The sequence below is a fragment of the Streptopelia decaocto genome, assembly GCF_964273445.1.
Source record: "Streptopelia decaocto genome assembly, chromosome: 4".
In the NCBI taxonomy this organism is placed as follows: Eukaryota; Metazoa; Chordata; class Aves; order Columbiformes; family Columbidae; genus Streptopelia; species Streptopelia decaocto.
Window position 1 is genome coordinate 21550983 of NC_138658.1, and position 22835 is coordinate 21573817.

Consider the following 22835-nt stretch of genomic DNA (forward strand, 5'->3'; position numbering starts at 1 on the left):
ACACATGTTTTAATTCCCAGTCACCACACTGGGGGTACCAACAGCCATGCTAAACCATTTACAGTAGTATCTTTTCATGCAATAGGGTCCAGGTCCACAGAGACAGGTGAATGCACGAAGAGACATCAAAGGAACCATCTTTATTGTTCATGGTAGAAAATAAACCACCTACAAGCAGACAAAGCTGAATAGTTTCTGTTCTGCTGTTATCAGTGATTTGACATCAATCCTAACACATGCAATGATTAAACACTTCACTTACTATTAAAATTAGTATTAAACGAGTGTTTACTTTGTAAACCAACAGGTAAGGGACAGCAGAACCAGAACCCAGCATGGGACTGGGTGTCAGTGCCAGGAAACAACTGCACTGCTGTGCCAAAAAAAAAGTCATTAGAAAAAGACGCTTCCATTGTGAATGCTGGCATCATGCAGGCATTCAGTAGAATTAAGTCTGCATGAAACATTCCACTGCAAACAAATCAGCTCTAACTTTTTGAAGCTGTCACCATCAGAATAATATTTCCAGTCTCCACTGCTCTCCAAAAGATAGCCTTTCCTTTCAAAGACCGGGGGGAGAACAAGTAACGTACCTCCCTCGCTAGTAAAATATCTTCAGTCTCTCTTTCAAATAGCCTTAAGAATTAAACAACAGAGTGTACAGAAATTGTAGACCCCACTCTCTGCAAATATTTTAACAGAAGTATTTCTGATATGTTAAAACAACTAAAAATGCTTGCTTTGCATAGGCAATGCATACAGTACTCCCCGCTAAATAAAGGAAGCTCTTGCACAATATAATTTTGCACTGAATTAACCTGCAGACCAGGACGAATACAAAACCACCTTGCTTTAAAGGCCATTTTTGTCAAGCATGAAAGCAAGACGACTTGACTGTCCTGGCTTCTTCATGCAACAAACAGCTTTCAGGGTCACTGAGTGTCCCATAGCAGACAAAAATACTCATCTCCCCAGTCAAGCACTGTAGAACAGTGACAGCAAAGCCTCTGAAAATACTTACAAAGTCTCATGAAGGACAGTCAGGCAAACATAGTTGGAAAAGCACATGGCTATGATGATTCCAGGTACTTTCCAGCCACAACCCAAGCAGTTTAGCAGAATTAAAATAGGCGATTTTACAACTTCCTAGATTGTGGCAGAGCTGCTACAAGCACCCCTGATTTGGGAAGGCTGAAAATGCACAGGCTGCAAGTTCAGTGTCATACACCTTACAGTACATCAAAAGTTGTGCAGTTAAGAGATTCGATATATTTTTTGCATTTCCCTAATCTCTTCCACACAGTCTTTGTCTATCATCTCACCCTTAATTTATCAGCTCAGTGGGACAGAGGGTATTTTTTTCAAACTCGCACAGGGATAGAGACAGGGCCCTCACAGTGACTGGTGAGGAGAGGGGAGAATGGAGATCTACTGGGTTTATACCCACAGTCCGGAGGCATAAAACACAATCCCAGAAAAACATGACAATGTGAAAAAAAAAAAAAAAAAAAAATCATCTCTCAGGCTCCCAGGAGTGTAGGAAAGGGGCTTTTTCCACTGGATGCTATATAAGCCACATGAAAGAACCCAAGTTATAGGTATTGGAACTCAGGGCCAAAACCAAATCTTTTATGGCAAGTCTCACTCAAACACTGACACCTTAGGGTAGTAAATCAACTGCTTTGCAAAGGCGTCAGGAAAATATGAAACTTTGTATAAACTGAAGTCAGGAGTTTTGAGATTAGGTGCCTGAATATGGGAATTTCAGAAGCCTCACTGCTAACTTGAATTTGCTTCCAGTGAATAAAGAGTAGAGCTGAATGCTTTTGAAAATCCCTTCCATTCTGAACAGTTTTCATAGTGGATCTGTATTAGGCCTACTAGCGCTAAATTAAAGGAGAACAGTTAGAGCAGGGAAAAACCCAGAAGATTCCACAATTGCTTTGGGTTATAGAAGACTTCAGAAGATGATGAGGAACTCTAGAGATATCTAATGGACCTGTGTGACTGAGACACATTATAGTGATGAAATTCATATTGTAAGTAATAATTTGGGCTACTCCTATGTATTGATGGATATAAAAATGCACTCACCACTCCGAGAAGGAAAAAAACCCTAAGTGTCAATAAATAGTTCAATAAAAACCATCTGCTCAAAGCACAGTAATGATAAAAGAAAACTCTTAGGATACATTAAAAATTAGACTGTAATACTAGAATATAGCGGGTGAATTTAATAGCACAACAGCTTCTATGTACATACAAGGCTTATACTGACACAGTTAATTCTTTATATTTGTACATGTGAAGTACAGACATTTTCCCTAAATTTGTCCCTTGACACCCACATACATTTCCCAGAGAGTTCAGTGTAGTATCTAATGGTAGAATTACATTTTCATCCAGAACTATTTAATCTGTGTGGACAGACAAAATTTATTACTTAGGAAATAATTTTTTAAAAATAATCATTACAGGTTTTTTCATTCTACAGTATCACATTTTAAAACAATAGAACAAAATTACTTACCCGTTCATAAACAAAACCTAAAAAATATTAAGTGCAATTTGGAAATCAAATTTTAGATAACACTACTGTAAATTCTGACTTATATGTATAGAAGAAAACACTATATCATACAAGACAACTATACATCATGACACATACAGTTTATTTGAAGATGATAAACTATTTTGTTTCATAACATTCATGTGTTACTTTCCAAGGGCAAACACTCCTGATACACTAGTGTAGCAGTGTATGAATCACGAACCATTAGACCTTGTACTTCTTTTTATTCATTGTATTTTTTAAGGTTAATGTACATGTATACACAGTTCAAAGAACTTCAGATATTTTTAGAGAAATCAATATTTTCCTGTGATTTCACAGTAGTGTTAGCGTTCACTTTTCTGTTTTTACTTAAAAAAAAACACCACTCACAAACAAAGGAATTTTCCAGTGTTTATTTCTCAGTAAGAACTCATAAGCTCTTTATTTAAAAAAAAAAAAAAAAAAAAATCACTTAAAACTATTGCATATAATTTGTTGGCAAAATGTTACTATGCTCTCTTGATTCTTTTCCAGAAATGATAGCTATTGTTCTTGTAAATTTATATTTGGGTTTATGTTCCACCTCCACTTCAAAAAGCAAATCTAAAAGTCAATACTAGAACTCTTGCCTTTCTTTGTCTAATTTCATAAATAGCTTTCTTCATTATAGTCTATTATTTTATATTTCAAAATCTAGTCTTGCATATGCAACACTTTGTTTTACAAAAGACATAGCAGATCCATATGAAACTTGCAAAAAAATAAAACATCACCTTCATTAAGACATTTTGTACAAGCTACAGCTTAACTGAAAAACAAACCAACCAACCAACCCTCAATGGTTTTGTTGTGTATGAGACAGCACAATAGCCAAAGTGTTGTTCAATAAAATGAACTGTCTGCCACGATTTATCGGTACAATTCCATCACAGCCATTGCCTGTTATGTTACGCTTTAAAAAAAATGTGTCATTAAGCTGCCATAAAAGTCATCACAAATTGTTTTTTCTCCCAAACTGATAATAGACTTATAGATCTAATTTTCAACCTCTTTTCTTCATCACTTTGATTCTTAAGGAAAGTATTACATTTGCTGTCTGAATACTTTGTAGTAATATCTAGCATCTCTACAGCATTTCTGTCTGAGGATCTCCAAGCTTTGAATAAGTTTGTCTTTACAGCACCTTGAAATGCTGACATTTGTCTCTCTCGTAGAAACAGATAGTTAGAAGCAGACTTTTAAAGAAATAAGGTTTTATAATTTCATCAAAAAACTACAAGACTTTTTCACACAAGTGACACAAAAAGCCTTCAGTGCTGTCAGATGCTATAACGTCATTAAAATTGTGACCTTTTGTGGCTCAACAAGAGTAAAGAACAAAAGTGAGGCCTTCTGGTTTTCATTCTGATTTTTTAACTAAATGAAGTGTCCTCTTCACAAACCAAAATTCTTCCTGAGTCTTACTGATGACAGAAACAACTAAGTAATTGAGAAAATATCACCAAATTAAAAATTAGATTTTGATTTCTCACAGTGTTCCCTCCCTATTTTTTGCCAGTGTACATATGAACATTTATTTGTCCATAAAGCGCCTCATAAGCATCAAACCAAATTCAGTGCTTGAAACCGGCTTTGCTAACAAACTAAATGTATTTGCAACAAAAGCTAAGAATAGGCTTAGAAAGTCATTTGCAGAATTAATTAATCATATAGGAAGGGCTCACAAGAGGAATGATGGAAAAACCAGGGTGAAGAAGGAGAAACAGAGACAAGAAACAAGAGTTGAAAGAGCTGAGAGGACAAACCACACATCATACAGAAACCAGGGAGAAGAGCTGAAAAAAACTAAAAATGGGTCCAAGAGTCAACAGGTGTAAATTTGTAGCCCTATGCTCATCACAGCAAGAACAGCTACTTCCACCAGAACAAAACAAAGAATAGCCATTAATCATCCTCCTCTCCTCCAAAAGCCAAGATTTTCAGAAAGCAGAGAGAGTTTCCCTCTTCAACACTTACACCCCTCAATTACCAACATTTCTCTCCATAGAATGATACTAGCACCCCAATAGTCTGGATTACACAGGCAGATCTTTAGACAAAATTTTTATCTCAACCATGTATTTTTTCAACAATCACAGGCAAACATCTTACAATTCTGTATATCAGACATTTTCAAAATGTGGTACCAATATCACTAGTAGTACACAAGTTACTCTGAAGTGCTACAGAAACACTGCCTTGAACAACTAAACTCCCCTGCTGCTGCCTTTGCTATCAATGGTGATATGCAAGGAAATGAGATTTGAAAAGTCTGTCTTTAAGTCCCACGTAACAAGCAGTACTGAATGTAAACTAGCCACTCCATTATTTTCTTTGCAGCTAGATTCTTTTGTTCTTCCACTCTGCTAATAGCAACTCTGGATTTCTCGTCCATTGATTACAGAAAAAATTCCAGTACACCTATAAAATCTGCTACTGGTTTTCAGTCTGATGATCTCTTCACTGTCTTTCCATTTCTTTCTTATAAAGCTATGAAGATCTTTTCCCCCCTAAAATCCCTATGACTTCTGAAATAGGCTCTTTCCAGTTCCCTAAAACAAGCCACTTAATCAATCACACATCAGAGCTAACTGAAGATGTTAATTTTCACCCTCAAATAACAAAAGGTCTTTTGGTTTCCAAATATAATGCTTCTCCCCATGGTAACACCCCAGCTACAGCAGGCAAAGATGCTAACTGACTTGATTGTTTTCCCTTATTACTGGAAGGCTACTGCTGACAAAGGGCTTTTGATAAAGATTTATTTCCTCTGGAATGCACCAACCACCAAAATCAGCTCCCGCCTGCTGATCTACCAGGCATACTGCAAAGTAATACAAATGGCTAAGGTGGCAGAGTTTGGAAAGCATGCCTACCAGCTGCTAAGACCAGAGATTTGAAAGCAGTATAGATCACAGGGTTGGTGATCAAATCACGTATAGGAAGAAGAAAGACTTATTTTTCCTTTGGACAATTTTACATTTGCGCACTTGAATAACTGTTCTGCTGTTGTGTTCTTATACACACATCAAGAGAACTTAAAGATTAGATACATTTTTTTTTATACACCATGTGTTTGAAACATCAGGAAAACAAACACTAGTAGATTGTGTAGTTGCTATTAAACCCTGACAGTTTATTATTTGTCATTTTAGATTCTTAGTTTGTACTTACAATCCCACAACATTAACTTTTTCAATGATGAACACAGTTTAATTGGAATTCTTAGATAGCTTTAGTGACCCCATCTTCCTTAGACAACAAAACCAGAACATTTTATTTTGTGCCCTCAGGCATGTATCAAAAACAAAAATCCTTTTAAGATTAACAAAAATATCTTCCTTTTATCATCTCACAATCAAATTTTCTGTTTGATAGGCAGCAAAATCCCCCATCCAAGCAGCTTTTAAAGACACAGACTCTCTTTCTAAGCACTTGACCAAATACTTAACCACCACGTCACAGAATAGCAAACTCTAGCTCTTACACAAGGCTTTTCAGCACTGATGATCAAACACTTCACGAGGTAGCCATTATCCATTACTGCTAACCCCAGCGACATGACACCCCACTCTGTTTTACCCAAGAGGTTAATGATAGCGCTAAAAATAGAAGCCACGTCTCCTCAGCCCCACTTGAGTATTACTTCTACCATAGTTCCCAGCATTTCTTTGGGAATAACCCAAGTTCAAATTGACATTCAATAGTCACTTCTACTTCGATAAAGAAAACCTAAACCACTCTACACTGTCATAACACAGTCAACTCCCACGGCTCTCATGTGCTGTGTTTCAAGAAATCCAAAGAGGCCTTCAGACCACTCATTCAGGGTGTGCCTGTACCATACAGCAGCAGGCCACTTCTCAAAATAATTAGTTCATGGGGAGCTCCTTCACTATATTGCTTCTGAGCAAGCCCATTTATCTTCATATTGCATTATGCAGTGTAGATACACCCTCAGACAAATCAATTTCTGTAGGTAAGGGATACATGCTTGATGAGGAAAAAGCAGTTTAAGCAGCACTATTATGAACAAATGCTCTCACAGTACAATCTCTTATATTTCCATTTGACTCCCAGGTTTAAATTCTTCTTCACGTACCAGATTTAAAATTAAAATGGGGAAAAGTACATTGTTCTGCTCATAACAGAAAGCGAAATATATTATTGACAGCTTAGATGAAATTTCACGAGGAGAGATGAGAGGGTATTCTACTCTGGCATGAGGGATGTGATTTGCTATTCTTCAGGAGAAAAAATAGCAATAGTGTGAATGACAGAGAAGCATCAGATTCCAAAAATATGTTTGCATTGAAAACTTGCTCAAGTTTGACAATAAACTTGCCACACACTTCTTCTACACTGAGCATGTTTAAAGAGTGTTCCTCTTTTGCATACCTTCCTAGAGCCTGACTGAGAACACTCAGTTCCCAAGACTCAATTCTTGATTCACTCCATCTCTGCTATCAGCCACTATCCGTAAAAAACACTATCAAAGTATGGATTTTTACATTACCTCAACACCAGTTTGGTACAGAAGACCTAGAGGTTCAAGCTTACTTTGTCAGTCACTTATACAATTATTTACACAAGCCTCACACGATAGAAAATTTCAATTTTTCAGCTGGTCTGAGACACACATACCTCCACTACTCCAGAAGAATACTACCATATAAAAGTGAACTCTAACAGTCAAGAAGCTAAAACCTCTTTCTCTCTCCCCTGCACACAAATGCTCTATGGTATTTGCCTTCAACAAACCAATCACACCTTCTTTTTTTTCCAGAGGATTTTTTTCCTTGTTCTAAGGATAGGACAGATAGTGCTAACACTGGATGAATGCTCATTCAGTACTTCATTTCATCCTCACTGTTCACTATGTGGCATCTTTGTAGAATTTACAGCACCTACATCTAGAATCCTAACTAAAAAACTTTTCATTTCTCTGTTGCTATTATGTACCCAAATTATTTCCTTATACTAATTACTCCACAGCACGTCCATCAGACAATTTTATGATCCTTGTTTTCAGGTAGCAAACTGAGAGACAGCAGCGTGCATCAGGATTGCCCGTAATTGGAGATGCCTGACTTGAGATGCTTTGGGTCTTTCTTCAGAGGATACAGCAATTAAACAGCACTTTGTCAGTACCAAGTACAACTTCAATCTATTTCAGTGCTATCATGTGTTTTCAAAGCTGACATTAATCGGTCCCAAGAGTCTGAACTCAGAAAATGAGAAGTACACAACTAATGGCCATATTTTAAAAATGTGGTTGGAGTGATTTACCCAATCTCACACAGAAGCTCTATGGCTGAATCAAGATTTGGCTCTAACCCTCCAGAACAGCCCTAGCTTTAAAACCCATCTCTTTTTACTGTTATTGTCTTCCTTCCTCACCTGTTGGGTCTCACCCACCTTCGGCAGTTATGAGGAAGCAGATCTAAAGGAAACAGCCTCATTAATTAGCACTCCTGAATTAATTTCCCCCCAAATGCTGTCTACTTGGTCTTCCTGAAGATAGCAAGTGTTTTGTGGATAAAGAAAGAGTATGAAATGACACCAGAACATGCCATTTTAAGGCAGAAGTATAACATGACCAGAGCTTGCACAAAAAACTTCAATTTTGCCATTTCCTGTCTGAGGAGAACTTTATACTACATCAGCAGCAGCAAACTCCATGTTCCTGAAATTTTCATTTCATGCAGTCTCATATAAGATTTAAATTTATTTTTGTGTCATCATCATCTCACTTGCTATGTTTGCAGCTTCAAGCTTCAGGGACTCACACTATAGGGCTTTTCAATACTAAACACCAGCCAAACAACTGCTGCAAGGGTAATTTTTCACCACAAAGCTAATGGTCTATGCATTAACTAGTATACAGCATACAAACATCATACGGTTAAGAATTCCAGTGCAGCAACAAGCAGAAATTTCCTAACAAAATTATATCAGAAACCTTTCTATCACCTCAGAAAACTGAGCTTCTTTCAGTTTGAGCAATGCCAGCAGACTATACCCCTTGTTTGAAACCAATACAAAACCCAAGTTTTAATTCTAGAAGTTTTTACAAACCACAATAGCATCACATTGTAGTTACATTATAGTTGTTTTGCCACAACTTCATCATAAATAAATATTTGTTTGAACTTCTGTTTAAAAAAAGCATTCAAGAACAAAATGAAAACTCACCTCATTTCCACCAACAGCTTTGGTTAAAATTACTGCAGAAGACACAGGAGGAGGCATGCAGCCTACTGTCTGCAAGCTAAAAACAACAGAAAGCAATGTGAGATTCCTCAGATGATACAAACTCTATGCAACCTAAAACCTTAAAATACCAAATAGCTGAGTAGAAACAATCATCTTATCACCTGTGCAACCCAATGAGTTTCTATTAGTTACAGCCCTGTACCAGCTGGCAGGATTTCTGTGCTATCTCTTACCAACCACCACAGTGAAGAGTTGTGTCACCATCTAAAAACCTGAGCACTTAACCTCTCTGTGATTCCATTTCCCCAGATGTAGTACTGCATCTACCATTCACAAAGATATCTACACATCTATCACTAAGATAACTGCATCATGTGTCCTGATGTAGTAAAGTTTGTACTGTGTTTTGAGATAACTGTAGATATTTGGAAAAAAAAAAAATAAAATAAGGATGTAAACCCCTATTTTCTTGAAAAAGCTGTTCAGTGTTTACTGTGAAGTAGAAGAGCAAGAAGAATCGTGCTATTCCAGATTCCCACTATACATCGTTTTTCATCAAGCTCTACTCCCCCCAAAAAAAAACAACAAACCCTCACAATTAAGCTTTTTGTTTCCTGAACATTAAAAGGCCATCAAATGTTTCATTATTATGCATGTTTTCACTTCCTGTTAAAATTATCAAAAGCTTTCTCCTGCCTTTTAGAAGTCTAAAAACATTATTGTTATCTGTCATTTTTTCCTTTATCTATGCAGCGATTATCATTGTATAAAGTAAATGCTGTTGCAAAGTATGAAAAAAACTACAAGCTTTCTTTTCTTTTTTTTTAAAGACAGTCCACAAAAAGTGGTTATTACAATAAATTAGTTGTATTAAATGTGTAAATGTGTAAATGTGTATTTAAAACCAACAAGAGCATACCATAACAGATTACAATTAAACTAAGTAAAATAGGCCTTCTGAATAAAAGCTGTGTTGACTCAGAAGGAACAGTAAGGCATGAAATAAAATAGTCTGTGAGACCCCCAAAAGCATGGAATCGACATATTTTTTCAAGCATTAGAGTTTGAGACAGTATTCTTATTCAGAACAATTAACTACTAGTGGTGAACTACTTTATACTCATAAATCTGTTAGTCTGTCCCTGAGAAACGCAGCATCAAAAAGCTATAGCAAACAGAAATATTACAGCCAAACAACAGGGAGCATATTGTAGCACAATCGATATGCTGCAAGTATACAAAAAGCTTCAATAAAAGAAACAAAAAGAAACAAGTAAGTGACAAAAGTATCCAGTTTGTCAGCGACAGACACTGTGGAAAAAGGAAAGAGGCAACCGGTGTAAGCATTATATAAATCCAATCACAAAGCAGCAAGCACCACCTTGGAAGTATATAGTACCTTCAGCTTATAGTGAAGTAAGCTATGGAAGCAGAGAGTTGTCAGCACATAGAAGGATAGGCTTATATTGAAAAGAAATGGCATGGAAAGTTTGGAAATATATATGAAAATATACAGCAGACAAACACATGGCAATTCTGATGGCCATCCCCCACATCAGTTTTGATACTGTTTTCTCTCTTCTATGTAGTCTCTTCACAGTGAGCTCCTGGAACTTCTCACCTGCACTAATAAGGGGTAGATTAAGTTCAAAGTTATCCAGAGAGGTACGAAAGGTGTGCAAGTGCCTTCATTTCATCTGGCAGGGATTTTCCACACTATAAGAGAAAGGCTGAATAACACAAACTCTGTGAACCCTCTCAAATTTAAAATAATAAATTTGAAATTCAAAAAAATAAAAATCATTATCCAGTTATGGTTTTAAATACTTTCCATAGGAAAAATAGTAATCTACAAAAAAGCCTGGCACACGCACTAAATGCAAATACTTTTAATCAGGTGTATTGAAACACACACTTGTCAACTTTTATTTCTTGCTTTGTATCAACTGTACGTAACACTACCAATATACAAACAGATTCCTCTAATAACCAACAGATTACTATAGATAACAACCACCTGAAATGTTCTACCAGTTCAGGCCATGCTATAACCACGAACATCAGGGGTTCAAACACTTGCTGAATGCCGATAAGAATAATACCTGTTCTACTCATACATAACAAGCAACTGAAGTAGGGTCAGAAGTCATATTTTTCCAGGTCTTTGTTAGGGCTATCCAACAATTCCCACTACAAGCTGTGCTAAACATGTATGATGAGGAAGTAGCTTTACCAAAGCCTGTTTCATTCCCCTCTGTTTTCATTAGGGTACTTCAGTGTTTCCAGGATATAAAAACTACAGCTGTGCAGCATTAGGATGAATCTCTGATTACACAGAACATTAAAGGAACAGGCAGTTTCTCACATCTGCTCTTCACTCTCCTTTCACATACCCATATAGGGACAAGCAAGTACCTGCTTTAAAATGTATGATCCTAAAATTGGGATGGAGCTCAGTCTCTTCCGCATCTGCACAGCATTGAAGGAACAGCTCCCATCAGGCTCCCTTTGGAGTGGATGCCTACAGAGCCACACAACGGCTGCTGCTCTGAGAGTGTCCTGAACAGCAGTATTTATCAAGAAATCACTCTTCCAAATAAACATGATAACCCTCATTAAACTCCCCAATATGACCATTCTTTGAATGAAGTCTCAATAAAGCAGAGTTATGCACTGAAAGTTAAAACATGGCCAAAACAAATAGTACTCAAGGAGTAAGTGCTTGCAAGGCAATTTGAAACGTGCAGAAAGATATTAGCAGACTAGTAATAAGCAGACATGCCTTCATGAAAAATGAGGCTGGTTTAGGGTGATACACATACATGTGTTTCTTCTTTTTCAAAAATACATACATACGTAGTTTTACACTCAGTTTCACAGGTGTGCATGTATATACATTTGCACGTAACAGATCATGTCCCTTAAATACTAAGAACCGAAGCGGCATAAGAGGCATAGGAAAGAAAGGACAAGAAGTGCTGCAAGGAACAAAAAGCACCAAAGTCTCTTGCAACCTCCACTTCAGCAACTGAGACTCCCATGGATTAGGAGGGAGTTTTGGCTTACTGTGGAAAATCATGTCTGTGTTCCAGCTGAGGAAAAACTTCACAATAAAGAATAACCTTTACTGTGAATAGCCAAATGCAAGTGGACATTTTAACACAAGCTTGTTATTTCCTTGATGTACTAATACTGTTAAGCAAAACAGTGCTAACTTTTAAATTATATCTCAATTTCACCTTCTCAGTATCATTTGGAGCACTTCACACTTGGTGGAACACCTGGAGAAGCCTCTTAAAAACAAAACAAAATGTTCTTTTAGGTTTAGGCCCTGTAAAAATGTATACACAAGCAGCTTTATCATTATACTTTTAATACAGAGAACTCTCCCCAAGCAGTGTTCCACCAAGCAGTAAGAAACAATGGAGATTCTTTGAGCAGTTTTCTAAAATAATTCATTTTTTTAATTCAAACATTCCAGTAGAGCTGCACGGTGCTAGGTATTTACCTTTTATTTTTTTCATAACATCTATCACTACAGCACCATCAATACAGCTTTGGAAGCACACCTTGGCAGAGTAAACTAAAGATTTAAAACACATTGTTTTCATGGTAACATAGCTTCTGCTCATCTCAAAGATCTCTTCCTACAAAAACTTCACTCTTTTTAATTTTTTTTCCAAAATTTAGCTAGGAGAAGATCCTGAACCCAAATCCAGCCACATGCAAGAGATGCTCAATACAGACCATTTAAAAACAAAATGGAACACCAGTATGTTGCGTACACTGTATTTATTCACCAACTTATGTTTTTCCTTCAGCATTCCCTTTCTTTCCTCCCTCTTGAGACTCAGCATAGCACTTCAGCTGTGTTTTGTGATATAAAGAAAGCTAACCTGTTGCAAACTCCCTACATATGAAATTAATTGACCCAACTTTCTAAAAATGAGACCAGGTTCCTGAAAGGATAATCTTGTGTGTGTACTGTGTTTTCAACAGCAAAATGCTGAAGCACAAAAACAACTGGCAAAATTGTTCACAATATAAGTCTTAAAACACTCATTGCAGGATAAGCAGCCCTTTAAGAAGGCAGCCACAAATATAATTCACTCCATTATGCTTAAACATACCCTTTTAAAAGCCATTCATTTATAGGTGTGATTGATAATAGCTGAAGAAAAAGCCATATCGCTGTTGGGAAGAACACAAGTGTAAAAATCTGGACAAAAAGGTGTAGTTTCACATGCATCAAAGCACTTGTCAGCTCCTGCAAAAGAAAAAGAAGAGAGGAAGTTGCAGTCATACCAGCTGAAGTAAGATCACGTTTGTGCTTTTAAAACTGGGATCATCTTTATAATACAAAGAGAGTGCAAGTCAAAAAGGCACCTTTAGGGATCATCTGATCTCCTCTTTAATAATGAAGTACATCCAGACAACATAAAAGCTGTGTCTGCTCCTGGGCATTTTTCCAAAAGAATTGTCCACCACTTCAATGATAGTGTAGCTCTCCTAATGGCAGCTTTTCAGCAGGCAGCTGTAACACTTTGTCACTGCTTCAAAACCTGTGTTAACTATGCTGACGGCCTATTTACTTTATTGACTGTTGATATCAAGAGGAAGGGAAACTTGTAGTGTCCCTGTGATTTCAGTTTCCTCTAGTCTAAAGAGAGCAACAAACTGTGCTTCTTATTTATGCCATGAAAAAAGGATGCTTACATTACAAACTGTCAACATCTGTGGCGAGTTTTTTTAAAGAAAGACTAACAAACGTAAAAAGCAAGGTAATCTGTAGCAGATTTTGTTCATTTATTGTATCAACAGATAGGAAATTCACTGAAAAAAATAGGCTAATGAAGAATAGCAAAGAAAGAATACCAAGACCATAACAAGCTAACAACAACTAAGCCACAAAATTCAGAGAAATAAGGTACAAAATACCACGGGAGACTGAGAAAAAAAGATAATTATTTTAGTGTCTTTCCTCAAAGGCAGTAAGAGCACTCCAGAGAGGTGATCAAGTATATACACAATATACTCTTCAGTGAGCTAAGCGTTTCTCTATGTCTTTTTGGACACTCCAAGGATCTTCCACATAGTTTTTAAGTACAAGGAAAGCACCTTATACATTTCAGCTCATTTCAACTCTCACAGGTTAGGAAGAAAAAAATCCTCTCCCTCTGTCTCAAAATAACTTGCACTCTTTTGAAGTAAACAACGCAATAGGAAAAGTAGTGATGGTACTTTTAGTCAAAATGTAATTTGCTAGGATTCTCCAGTTATCTGACATGCTAGATGCATTAAAATAAAATAAATAAAAATGTATATTTCCATGTACAGTAATGCAGCAGCCAATCTTCAAAACAGTTGAACTTTTATGAAACAATCAAATACTGCATTTTCAACTATCCAAATGTACACTAATGTAATTATACATCTGAAAATACTAGCAATTGAGCATCATGTCTTTGTTTATATTACTAAAAGAAGTAAAGTATCACCCAAATTTGAGTTAGGGAAAAAGACTTCCACAAAAAATACACATCTGTTCTTAGCCTATTCTTAAAGTTGTAGAAAACATGGACTTCAAATGTACCAAGAAAGTACCATTGCATTCAGTGCTTGGTTAACTGAATGAAGCAACTTTTTGTTGCGGGTTTTTCAGTTTCTGTGTGTGTTTTTTTTGTTTTTGTTTGGGTTTGTTTGGTTTTTGTTTGTTTGGGCAGGGGGTTTTGTTGTGTTTATTTTGTTTTGTTTTTAAAGAAAGTTCTCAAGCAGGCTAGTTTCACTCTGCATGAAAAAACAGGCTTTCTTCACATATAACCCATCACAGTACCTACAGCATTAGGAATAGCTTCACTGTAGTGTTACTTCATCTTATCTCAAAAAGAAAGCAAAAATAAAAAGGCTAAGGCTAGTAGTAGAAACACAGCCTGTGCGAGAAAAGATATCTGTAAATTCCTATATAAAAGGGTACGATCTAAAAGTAAATAATACAATTGAGAAAAATCAAAGCCAGTGGCTTCTTTCAGCCCCAGATTTCCTAGCGGACCAATCTCTGAAGGCACACCAACCTAGACACCATCACACATACAGAATTGTGGACAGTGGAACAAATGGCATCATACAAAACATGGCATTCTTTCAGTATCTTACAGTTATTGCCCATTTTCCCTTTTAAATTAATATTTTTCCAATTGTAAAGTGTCTTAAAAACAGACGATCTGAAGAAAACTGTGTGACACTTTCAAAAGCAAAATCCAAGACAAAAACCTGGGAAAGGCCAGTTACAGCTTCCAGAGAACAGGAAGGCGCTTACAACACAGCCAACCTATCACATGAAGGAATGCCGTACTAGCAGAACAGGTCTTTGTGGATCTAAATTACCAGTCGTTAAAATGTCTCCCAGTGATTGTCTTTTAAAATTGTTATTCCATAGATGGTATTATCATAGAACAAACACTGAAGCAAGCAGTCTTCACCCTCTCAAGCAATATACAAGGGCTTGTCCAAAATTACATTCTGTCACGATAGACCTCAAAAAAGCAGAAATCTCAGAAATGTTACTGGAAGCTGCTAGTTATGACTCGGTTTCTGCACACAAAGTAGAACAGGTTACCTTGTCTTTCCCAGTATTTCAGACCCTTCAGAGAGCTTATCCAAGCCCCTCACTGGTCAGTGTGGGTCTCTGTTGCCATCCAGTCATGCTGAGATGGTCACAGCTGGACTCCTCTGGGCAAATACCCACACAGAGCAAACAGTGTTTTCAGTGGCTTGCCGAATTCCTCATTGAAATGGGTAACTCAAACACGTGATTTAATTTCTGGGGCCCTACAGGAGGTATTTCCTTTAAACGAGCAAGTTATCCAGTCACTGAAAACTGAAAGAGCATTATATGAAGGTGCAATCAAATGTTCTTGTCATTCCTAGATCCAGACTATTTCTACAAATGTAAGAGGACCTCAGTCACCTCTAGATTTGAGAAGGTAACGAGGCCAGGCACAGACAGGCTGTCCCTGAACGCTGCCAATTATTTTGTGAAATACTTTCTGAATGCACGTTAGCGTTTTTTTTGAGCATGCATTTTCACAGCAGGCAAAACCAGAAGTGTAACCTCAAAAGAGCATCAGTTTCTTCTAATCTTGTCAGACTTATCAGAAGCCCTCCATTAATACATTAATAGGTAGAACAGCTGACACACAGGTCAACAACTAAGAAAGATAAAAGCAGAAACAACTTACTTTGCAATCCAATAAAAATATATATTTACTTACTAATAATACCAACTTTTGGTTGTGCCTTAAACAATTAAAACATGCCCCAAAGAATTTTAATAACATCATGACCTGGTTTCCTAACACATTTAAGGATGGTTTTTAACATACATTTGAGAAAGTAATAGCATAAGGTACAATGAGTTAAATGTTTTTCTTCTCTTCATCTTCTACTCCCATGGCAGAAATTCAGAAAAGGATTAGCTTCCTGATGGAACATAAAGCTGGATGTACAGCACCAGTCCTAACTGACACTTCCAAAACAGATAGCTAACTGGCATAAGCATCAGGTCCTGTAAAAACTTCATTTACATCAATACATTGCTTTTAGAACCACAGATGAAAGAAAGTTATGCAAGCACCAAGTGGGACATGACACATTGCTGAAGAATCTGTCAGTCTAGTCACCTTACCTGGAAGAGGTTAGATGTCCACTACCACTGAAAGTCTAACCAAGACTTTGATAATGCTGCTTATTTCACTCTCACTCACAGCAGCTTTGAAATTATAAAGCTTCAAGGACACAAATTAGTGAAAGGGGAAGTTTTACATTTTTCCCTCTGCATGCAGAAGTTCCTAACCCTGAAAGCAGAAAACTCCACTCCATTAGTACTACTCAGGCTTTGTGATTCAGCTCCTCATTTCTGTGGAAGAAAGTGCCTCTCTGCAGTCTCTTTCCATTAGGATGAATTACTGTCCCAGGCAAATAGATAACATGGTTTTTCCTGCTTTCCTGTAAGACCACAAGACTCTAAATAGCTGCTACAGATTTGACTGAAGTTATTCACTTCATTTATACCATGTCTCAGCAGAACTAGAGGCCCTAGTGCCAGAACCACCTGCAGTCACAGAAAGAGAGGGCTGCCATCAATTCAGACACCACCTCCGTTTGGAACTTTATCACCATGATACAGGTACAGAAACTTTTTTTCGTTGAATGCATGCTGTTCATCCAAATCCCAGTCTGCCAAGAAAATAATGTATTACTGGACAATACAATCACTATTTTAGGCATTAGTGTCATGCAACATATGAGTTACATCACCTCTTAGCACAGCTAATAGCGTAGAAGGAATCAAGAAACTAGACCAGCAGAGACATGCAGTGTATTCCTTCAGCTCTGGTTGCCCCTTCTCTTCTTGGCCTGTTGCCATAATTTCCTTTCTCCAAGCCTCCTCTACACATCACTAAGAGGTTTTCCCCTTCACCTCTTCTTACTCCTAGATTGTTCCTCTTTGAAAAGTGTGCAACACAATATGTGCAACAAGTTTCAATGTCTGTAATATGCAAAGTGTAAGCACTTCAAGTCCATCCGTCCACAACAAAATCCTATAGGAAAAGATTGCCAAGACTCAGTACCTGTATATTGGCCTTGCATCTGCAGAGGAACCCTTTTGTGTTGCTACCATCTGCTCTCCTGTGTGTACCAATGTGGTAACTTACAAGTCACCGGACCTTTGCTTGCTTAAATCCTGTAGTGACTAAACAGTTTCACTTACAGAGGAAATCAGCAGGTGAGATGAACAAGAGAAGAACAGAGAGCTCATATCTCTCTGTAAAAGGTAAAGGGCCTGGAGAACAAATCTTATGAGGAGTGGCTGAGGGAACTGGGACTGTTTAGCCTGGAGAAAAGAACGTTTAGAGGAGACCTTATTGCTCTCTGCAACTACCTGAAAGGAAGTTGGAGCAAGGTGGGTGTCGGTCTCTTCTCCCAAGTAATAAGTGATAGGACAAGAGAAAATGGCCTCAAGTTGTGCCCAGGGAGGTTTACATTGGATCTGAGGAAAAGCTGCTTCACTGAAAGAGTTGTCAGGCATTGGAACAGGCTGCCCAGGGAAGTGGTTGAGTCATCATTCCTGGAGGTATTTAAAAGATGTGTAGATGAGGTTCTTAGGGACCTGGTCAGTGGTGGACTTGGCACTGTTAGGTTTAGAGTTGGACTCAATGATCTTAAAGGTTTTTTCAACCTAAATAAGTCCATGATTCTATGACCTTCTCTTCGAGTCCTACAGAAGCATGAAGATTCCACACAGCCCCTCTCTGCCTAGTTCCCTACAAAGTTCTACTTTAGAATTCACACAGTTTTCTGGCTTGTGTCTCAACTAAGCAGTATAGAAGCCAAGGATAGCAGAAGGCAGGTGTTAGCGTTCTCCTGAGTCTTACCCTGATTTAGGTTTGGAACATAACCAGGGTATAGATCCAGTCTCAAAATTGTGCATTTAGTCAAAGCCCTGCAAACTCAAGCAACCCACCCTCAATAGATGGGTGAAACTTATTCACGCTCTCCTTCTTATCATGTTCACTAGTTTGTGAAGAATTTTCTGAAATCAAGGAGAGGTTATTCCATATATATATATGGAATATATATCTTCTCTTGTTAACCCAGTATGAACCACAACAGCATAGTAATGAAATATTCTAATTACATTTAATTTGATCAAAAACAACAAAAGATTTTTAAAGTGAAAAAATAATTAAGCAAAGAAAAATTACAGTACCTCAGTTTTTAAGGAGAGTCCACTGTTAAAGAATATAGCTGAAACAGCAATGTAAGTTATGGTAATTTCTGGTTTCAAGGGTCCTAGAAAATAGAGACAGAAAACAAAGTCAACTACAGTCATGGAGCTAATGATATGCATATATCACATCAAAGTAAAAGAGAATATTTAGAAGAATACCTGGATAAAATCTAATTAAAGTAGCTTTATTTAAAAGAGTGGAGTTCTATTAAGTTACAGAAAGCACGCTATTCATTTTCAAATAAAAGCAAACCAGTGAATGAAGAGCGAGGTACATTGTCACACAGATTTGCCTTCTGTGATTACAGGCCATTGGAAGCTAATAAGTAAATTCAGGAAATGTGAAAAAAGGCAAGTTTCCAGAGCTCTTCTCTGTCATCACAGTACCCGCATAGTGTCAGCAAACTCAAACAAAACTAATAGCTGCCTGCCCTACAGGGCCATTGACATCATTCACTTATCTACCTCTCACTTCTTCCCCCACAACACACACACCTGTCTAGCAGCCTCCACAGAGGAAACAAAATCATACCTTACAATTATTTCCTTGGGACAACACAATTCTGCATCATTCCCCCACAACAGGGCTGTGGCAAAATGGTTCATTCCAGTCCTACAATAATACATTTCAGACACACTGCTGCAGTGAGATCAGAAAGAGCAGATGCCTGTACTTCCACGTGTTCCACTGTGTTAAAGGCTTACATTTGTATTTATTTATATACCTTTTTTCAGGGAGAATAAAATAAAATACTTTCACACCCCTATAAAAATGATAAATTCTCTTAATACACTTTGCCTTCAAAGACCACCAAATGCAAAATGTATATACTCATTTTTTTTCCCAAGCATTCAGCCAGTTATTTTATTAGAAAGAAAAGACTAGCAGTCTGCTTAGGAGCAAAGTAATATCCTAACTCTGCAAGTGACAGTAAGTTGTCATGGGCAAAACTACAGCAGCAAACAACTGAGCCTTTACTCAACACTCCAGAAGAGAAGATCCTTTCTGCTCTCTCAGATGAATGATACATTGATGGTCACACTGGAGCGAGGTCAGTGATCCTTAAATGAGAGGGATTTGATCGTATACCAACTCTACTCGAATTTGCATCTTAAGTCCTTTAAACCCAAATCCCACTTTCAGAGAGGACTCTGATGAGACATTAAAACTGTGTGTGTTAAATACAAAAACAAAACCAAACAACCCATATGAAGCATAAAGTAAAAATAAGCCAGGAAATGCAAGAGTTAAAGTTGCAACAAAGCACATGGCTTGTTGCAAAATTATGGCATGCTAACTGAATAGCCAGGAGAAAAAAAAAAGAAGAGAGAATTACGTATTTTTTCTAATCTCTTAGAAGATTAAGGCATATATGTACATGCATATACACACTGGGCACATAGGCAGTTGGTTGGTTAGTCTGGCTAAGATAGGGGTTCTTCCAGGACTCAGTTTTTCTCTCTTAGGGTTTTTCACTGAGCTACCTGAACTCCTTCACACAGGAGAAGCCTCTACCACTAGAGCAGTCACAGGTTCATGCAGCACAGGGAACTCTGGGCAGAACAGAGCCTCTCCATCTCTTGTGCAAAGAGATCGTCAGGAAAGCTCTTTTCACAAAGGAACTAAATAGGCTCATTCATCAAATAGGAAAACACACAAAAAGGGCTTGGCTTATGCCCTGAAGGTGGCAACAGCACAAATCTCTGCAAGCTGTGTCACAATATTCCACTGGTATAGATATTGGACCATACGTACCATTCAGTAAAGCCCTGCAAATTGCAGTGCATGGTTTTGTCAGCTGGAAGATGACAATATTTTTTTTTTCATATGCTGATATTTCCCATCCTCCACCTTTTTTTTCCCAGGTTTTAAAATGAGCACTGAGATCACATAGCTACAGAAGAGGGATAACGCTTTGGAGAACACACACTCATGAATTTCCATCAATGCTCATGAGATTTTTTTCAGGCTAGTTGTCCCAGGTACAATACTATGTCAAAGTTTGGCATATCTTTGCAGTAGAATAATTAAATGAAGCTCTCCATCATAAAATGCAGGAAGTAAGCTGAGGAAAAAATTCTCTCTTATTCTAGTAAAAAGGATCTCCCAGATTGCTGCTAACAACTAGCATGACAATCAAACTAAAAGGGGATAAACCACCCGATATTATCCATTCAAAGTTGTTTTTAAGGTCTGCACAGTCTTTCAAGAAGCTCCTTGTAGGTCCTGTTCACCTATGCAAAACAGCACATGGATGTTAGAAGGGATCCTTGCACAGCAGGTATTTGCCTACCCTGAGCTCCATGAAGCACTGGAGCCTTAGTTGCCACAGAAGGTATTCACAAACACTTTTAATTCACTTTTTTACCCCAGAACCTAAGGGAGAGGGGAAAAAAAAAAAAAAAAAAAAAAAAAAAAGTTGGCTCCTCAGTGAGAAGCTGTCTATCCTTAAAATTCAGCTCTGTTATGAAAAAAAAAAAAGAAATCTATGCACATAAAAGCACAACTAGATTCTTCTTTCCATATTATCCTACATCCTTTTCCTTAAACCTTCAGAGATCAATCAGAAAAAAATATATATAATTTAATTTGGTTTTGAAGATGGGGAATATCTGGAACTGACCTTACAACGGAAACTAACCAGAAGACACTGCCAGCACATACACTTAAAGATACACTGTTTATGCTGTTTATTTCAAAATAACACCTGGTATTCCATCAGCTAGTGTTAGAAGAAACTTACCAGACTTCACTACACAGAAAAGGACAGATCTGTCTTCTGATTTGTTTACTGTGAGCACTTAGCACCGTTTTGCACAGAATAATTTTTGCTGTTTTCCCTCATCTTTCATGAGGAGGTAAAAGAGGACCAAAAAGAAAACTAGCTTTAAAATACAAGTATGTTATTATAAAGTAAAAAACAAACAAACAAACAAAAAAAAACACAAAACCCACATCTGATTCAAATATAGCCCCTGAGATTTTGACATACTATACATTAGGCTACAACTCTCGAGAAGCTTGCAGATGGCAGACACTGAACTGAAATAACTTTATGTTCTTCTTAGAGTTCTTAAAGTTATCACTTACTTAACAGCAGTACATTCAAAGCAAGTTGCTACTCAGTTTTCATTACTACTAATCCAAAAAGAGCAGGATATCATTCGAGCAACTGGTGCAGTGTCTAGCAAAGCTACACATCGGAACCCACCTCGAAATATTTCTTGGGTACATAAGAAACAGCGACTGACTAACAAGCCGAGGCGAGAAGCTGCACCCTGCCGCTCGCCCTCCCGAACCCCTCGGCAACTCCGGTTTCAAAGTTCCTGAGCGGACGCCTCTGATGGCCGAGGGGCACCCGAGCGAGCCTCGGCATCCCCGGCGGCAAAGCCACCGGCACCCTCCGCCCAGGGTTCCTGCGGAAAGCTCCGCAGAATCTCCCCTGTATCCAGCCGCGGGGCGGCTCGCTCCCCGCCCTGCCGCCGGCACCCGGCCCAACCCCGGGCAGCTCCGGGCCCGGCCCGCACAATCGAACCTCGCCGCGGGGTCAGCGGTGGCCAGCAGCAGTTGACAAAGTACCGCTGAGTCCCGCAGAGCGCCCGGACTCTCGGGCGGCGGCTTCGGAGACCCCCGCAGGCGCCCCCCGCACCGCCCGCCCAGCAGCTGGGGCAAAGCCGCCCCCGCGGGGCAGCGGCCGGACTCACCCCCTTTGACGCCGACGGCGGGCTCCAGCCGAGCCACCGCGATGACCAGTACGATCCCGAGGATGAACCACTCCTTCCGCAGGCGCTCCAGCAGCCCCATGGCGTGGCCCGCCGCCCGGCCCGGTGCAGCGCAGCGCGGCGCAGCGCCGGGGCGGGGTGCAGCCCCACCGCCCGCCGGCAGGACCAGCCCGATCCGCTGACAGGAAAAGTCTCACCCACCGCCGCCATCACTACCACGCACCTCCTAATAGACACGCAGTCGCCGCCCGCGCCACTGCCCACAGCGCCGGTCCCCCTGCCGGCGTCGGTCGCCCCCGCCGCGGCCCCGCGCCGCATCCCCGCGCCGATGAGGGGGCGCCCGTGGCCACCGCGAGTGGCGGTGACACAGGAGCTGGGGGGGGTGGATGGGAGCGGCGACGACGCCTTTGCTGCCGTCGACTGCCTTGCGGGTCGGGGAGCGCAGCTGCAGAGCTGGTCCCGGCGGGCGGCGCGGCCCCTGCGAGCGCGGAGCTCGGCGGGCGCAGTGGGGCG

The 22835-nt window shown here is 39.1% G+C and overlaps 1 protein-coding gene across 5 annotated transcripts in view; it reads right to left on the bottom strand.

Annotated features, from left to right (window-relative positions):
• SLC10A7 (solute carrier family 10 member 7) overlaps positions 1-22515 on the bottom strand; it is a 152267-nt gene extending 129752 nt beyond the window's left edge. For 3 of the 5 annotated variants that reach the window (XM_082050938.1, XM_082050937.1, XM_082050940.1), the window contains exons 1-4: positions 22305-22515; positions 18579-18661; positions 12940-13076; positions 8789-8864 (exon numbers count right to left, since the gene is read on the bottom strand). In XM_082050938.1, the coding sequence (XP_081907064.1) occupies positions 8789-8864; positions 12940-13076; positions 18579-18661; positions 22305-22404 (396 nt within the window). In that variant the 5' untranslated portion in view covers positions 22405-22515. Of the gene's footprint in view, positions 1-2952; positions 3304-8786; positions 8865-12939; positions 13077-15490; positions 15654-18578; positions 18662-22304 lie in introns of those variants that run through there. The other 2 variants (XM_082050939.1, XM_082050941.1) reach the window with 2 other exon arrangements.
• Between the last annotated feature and the right edge of the window lie 320 nt (positions 22516-22835).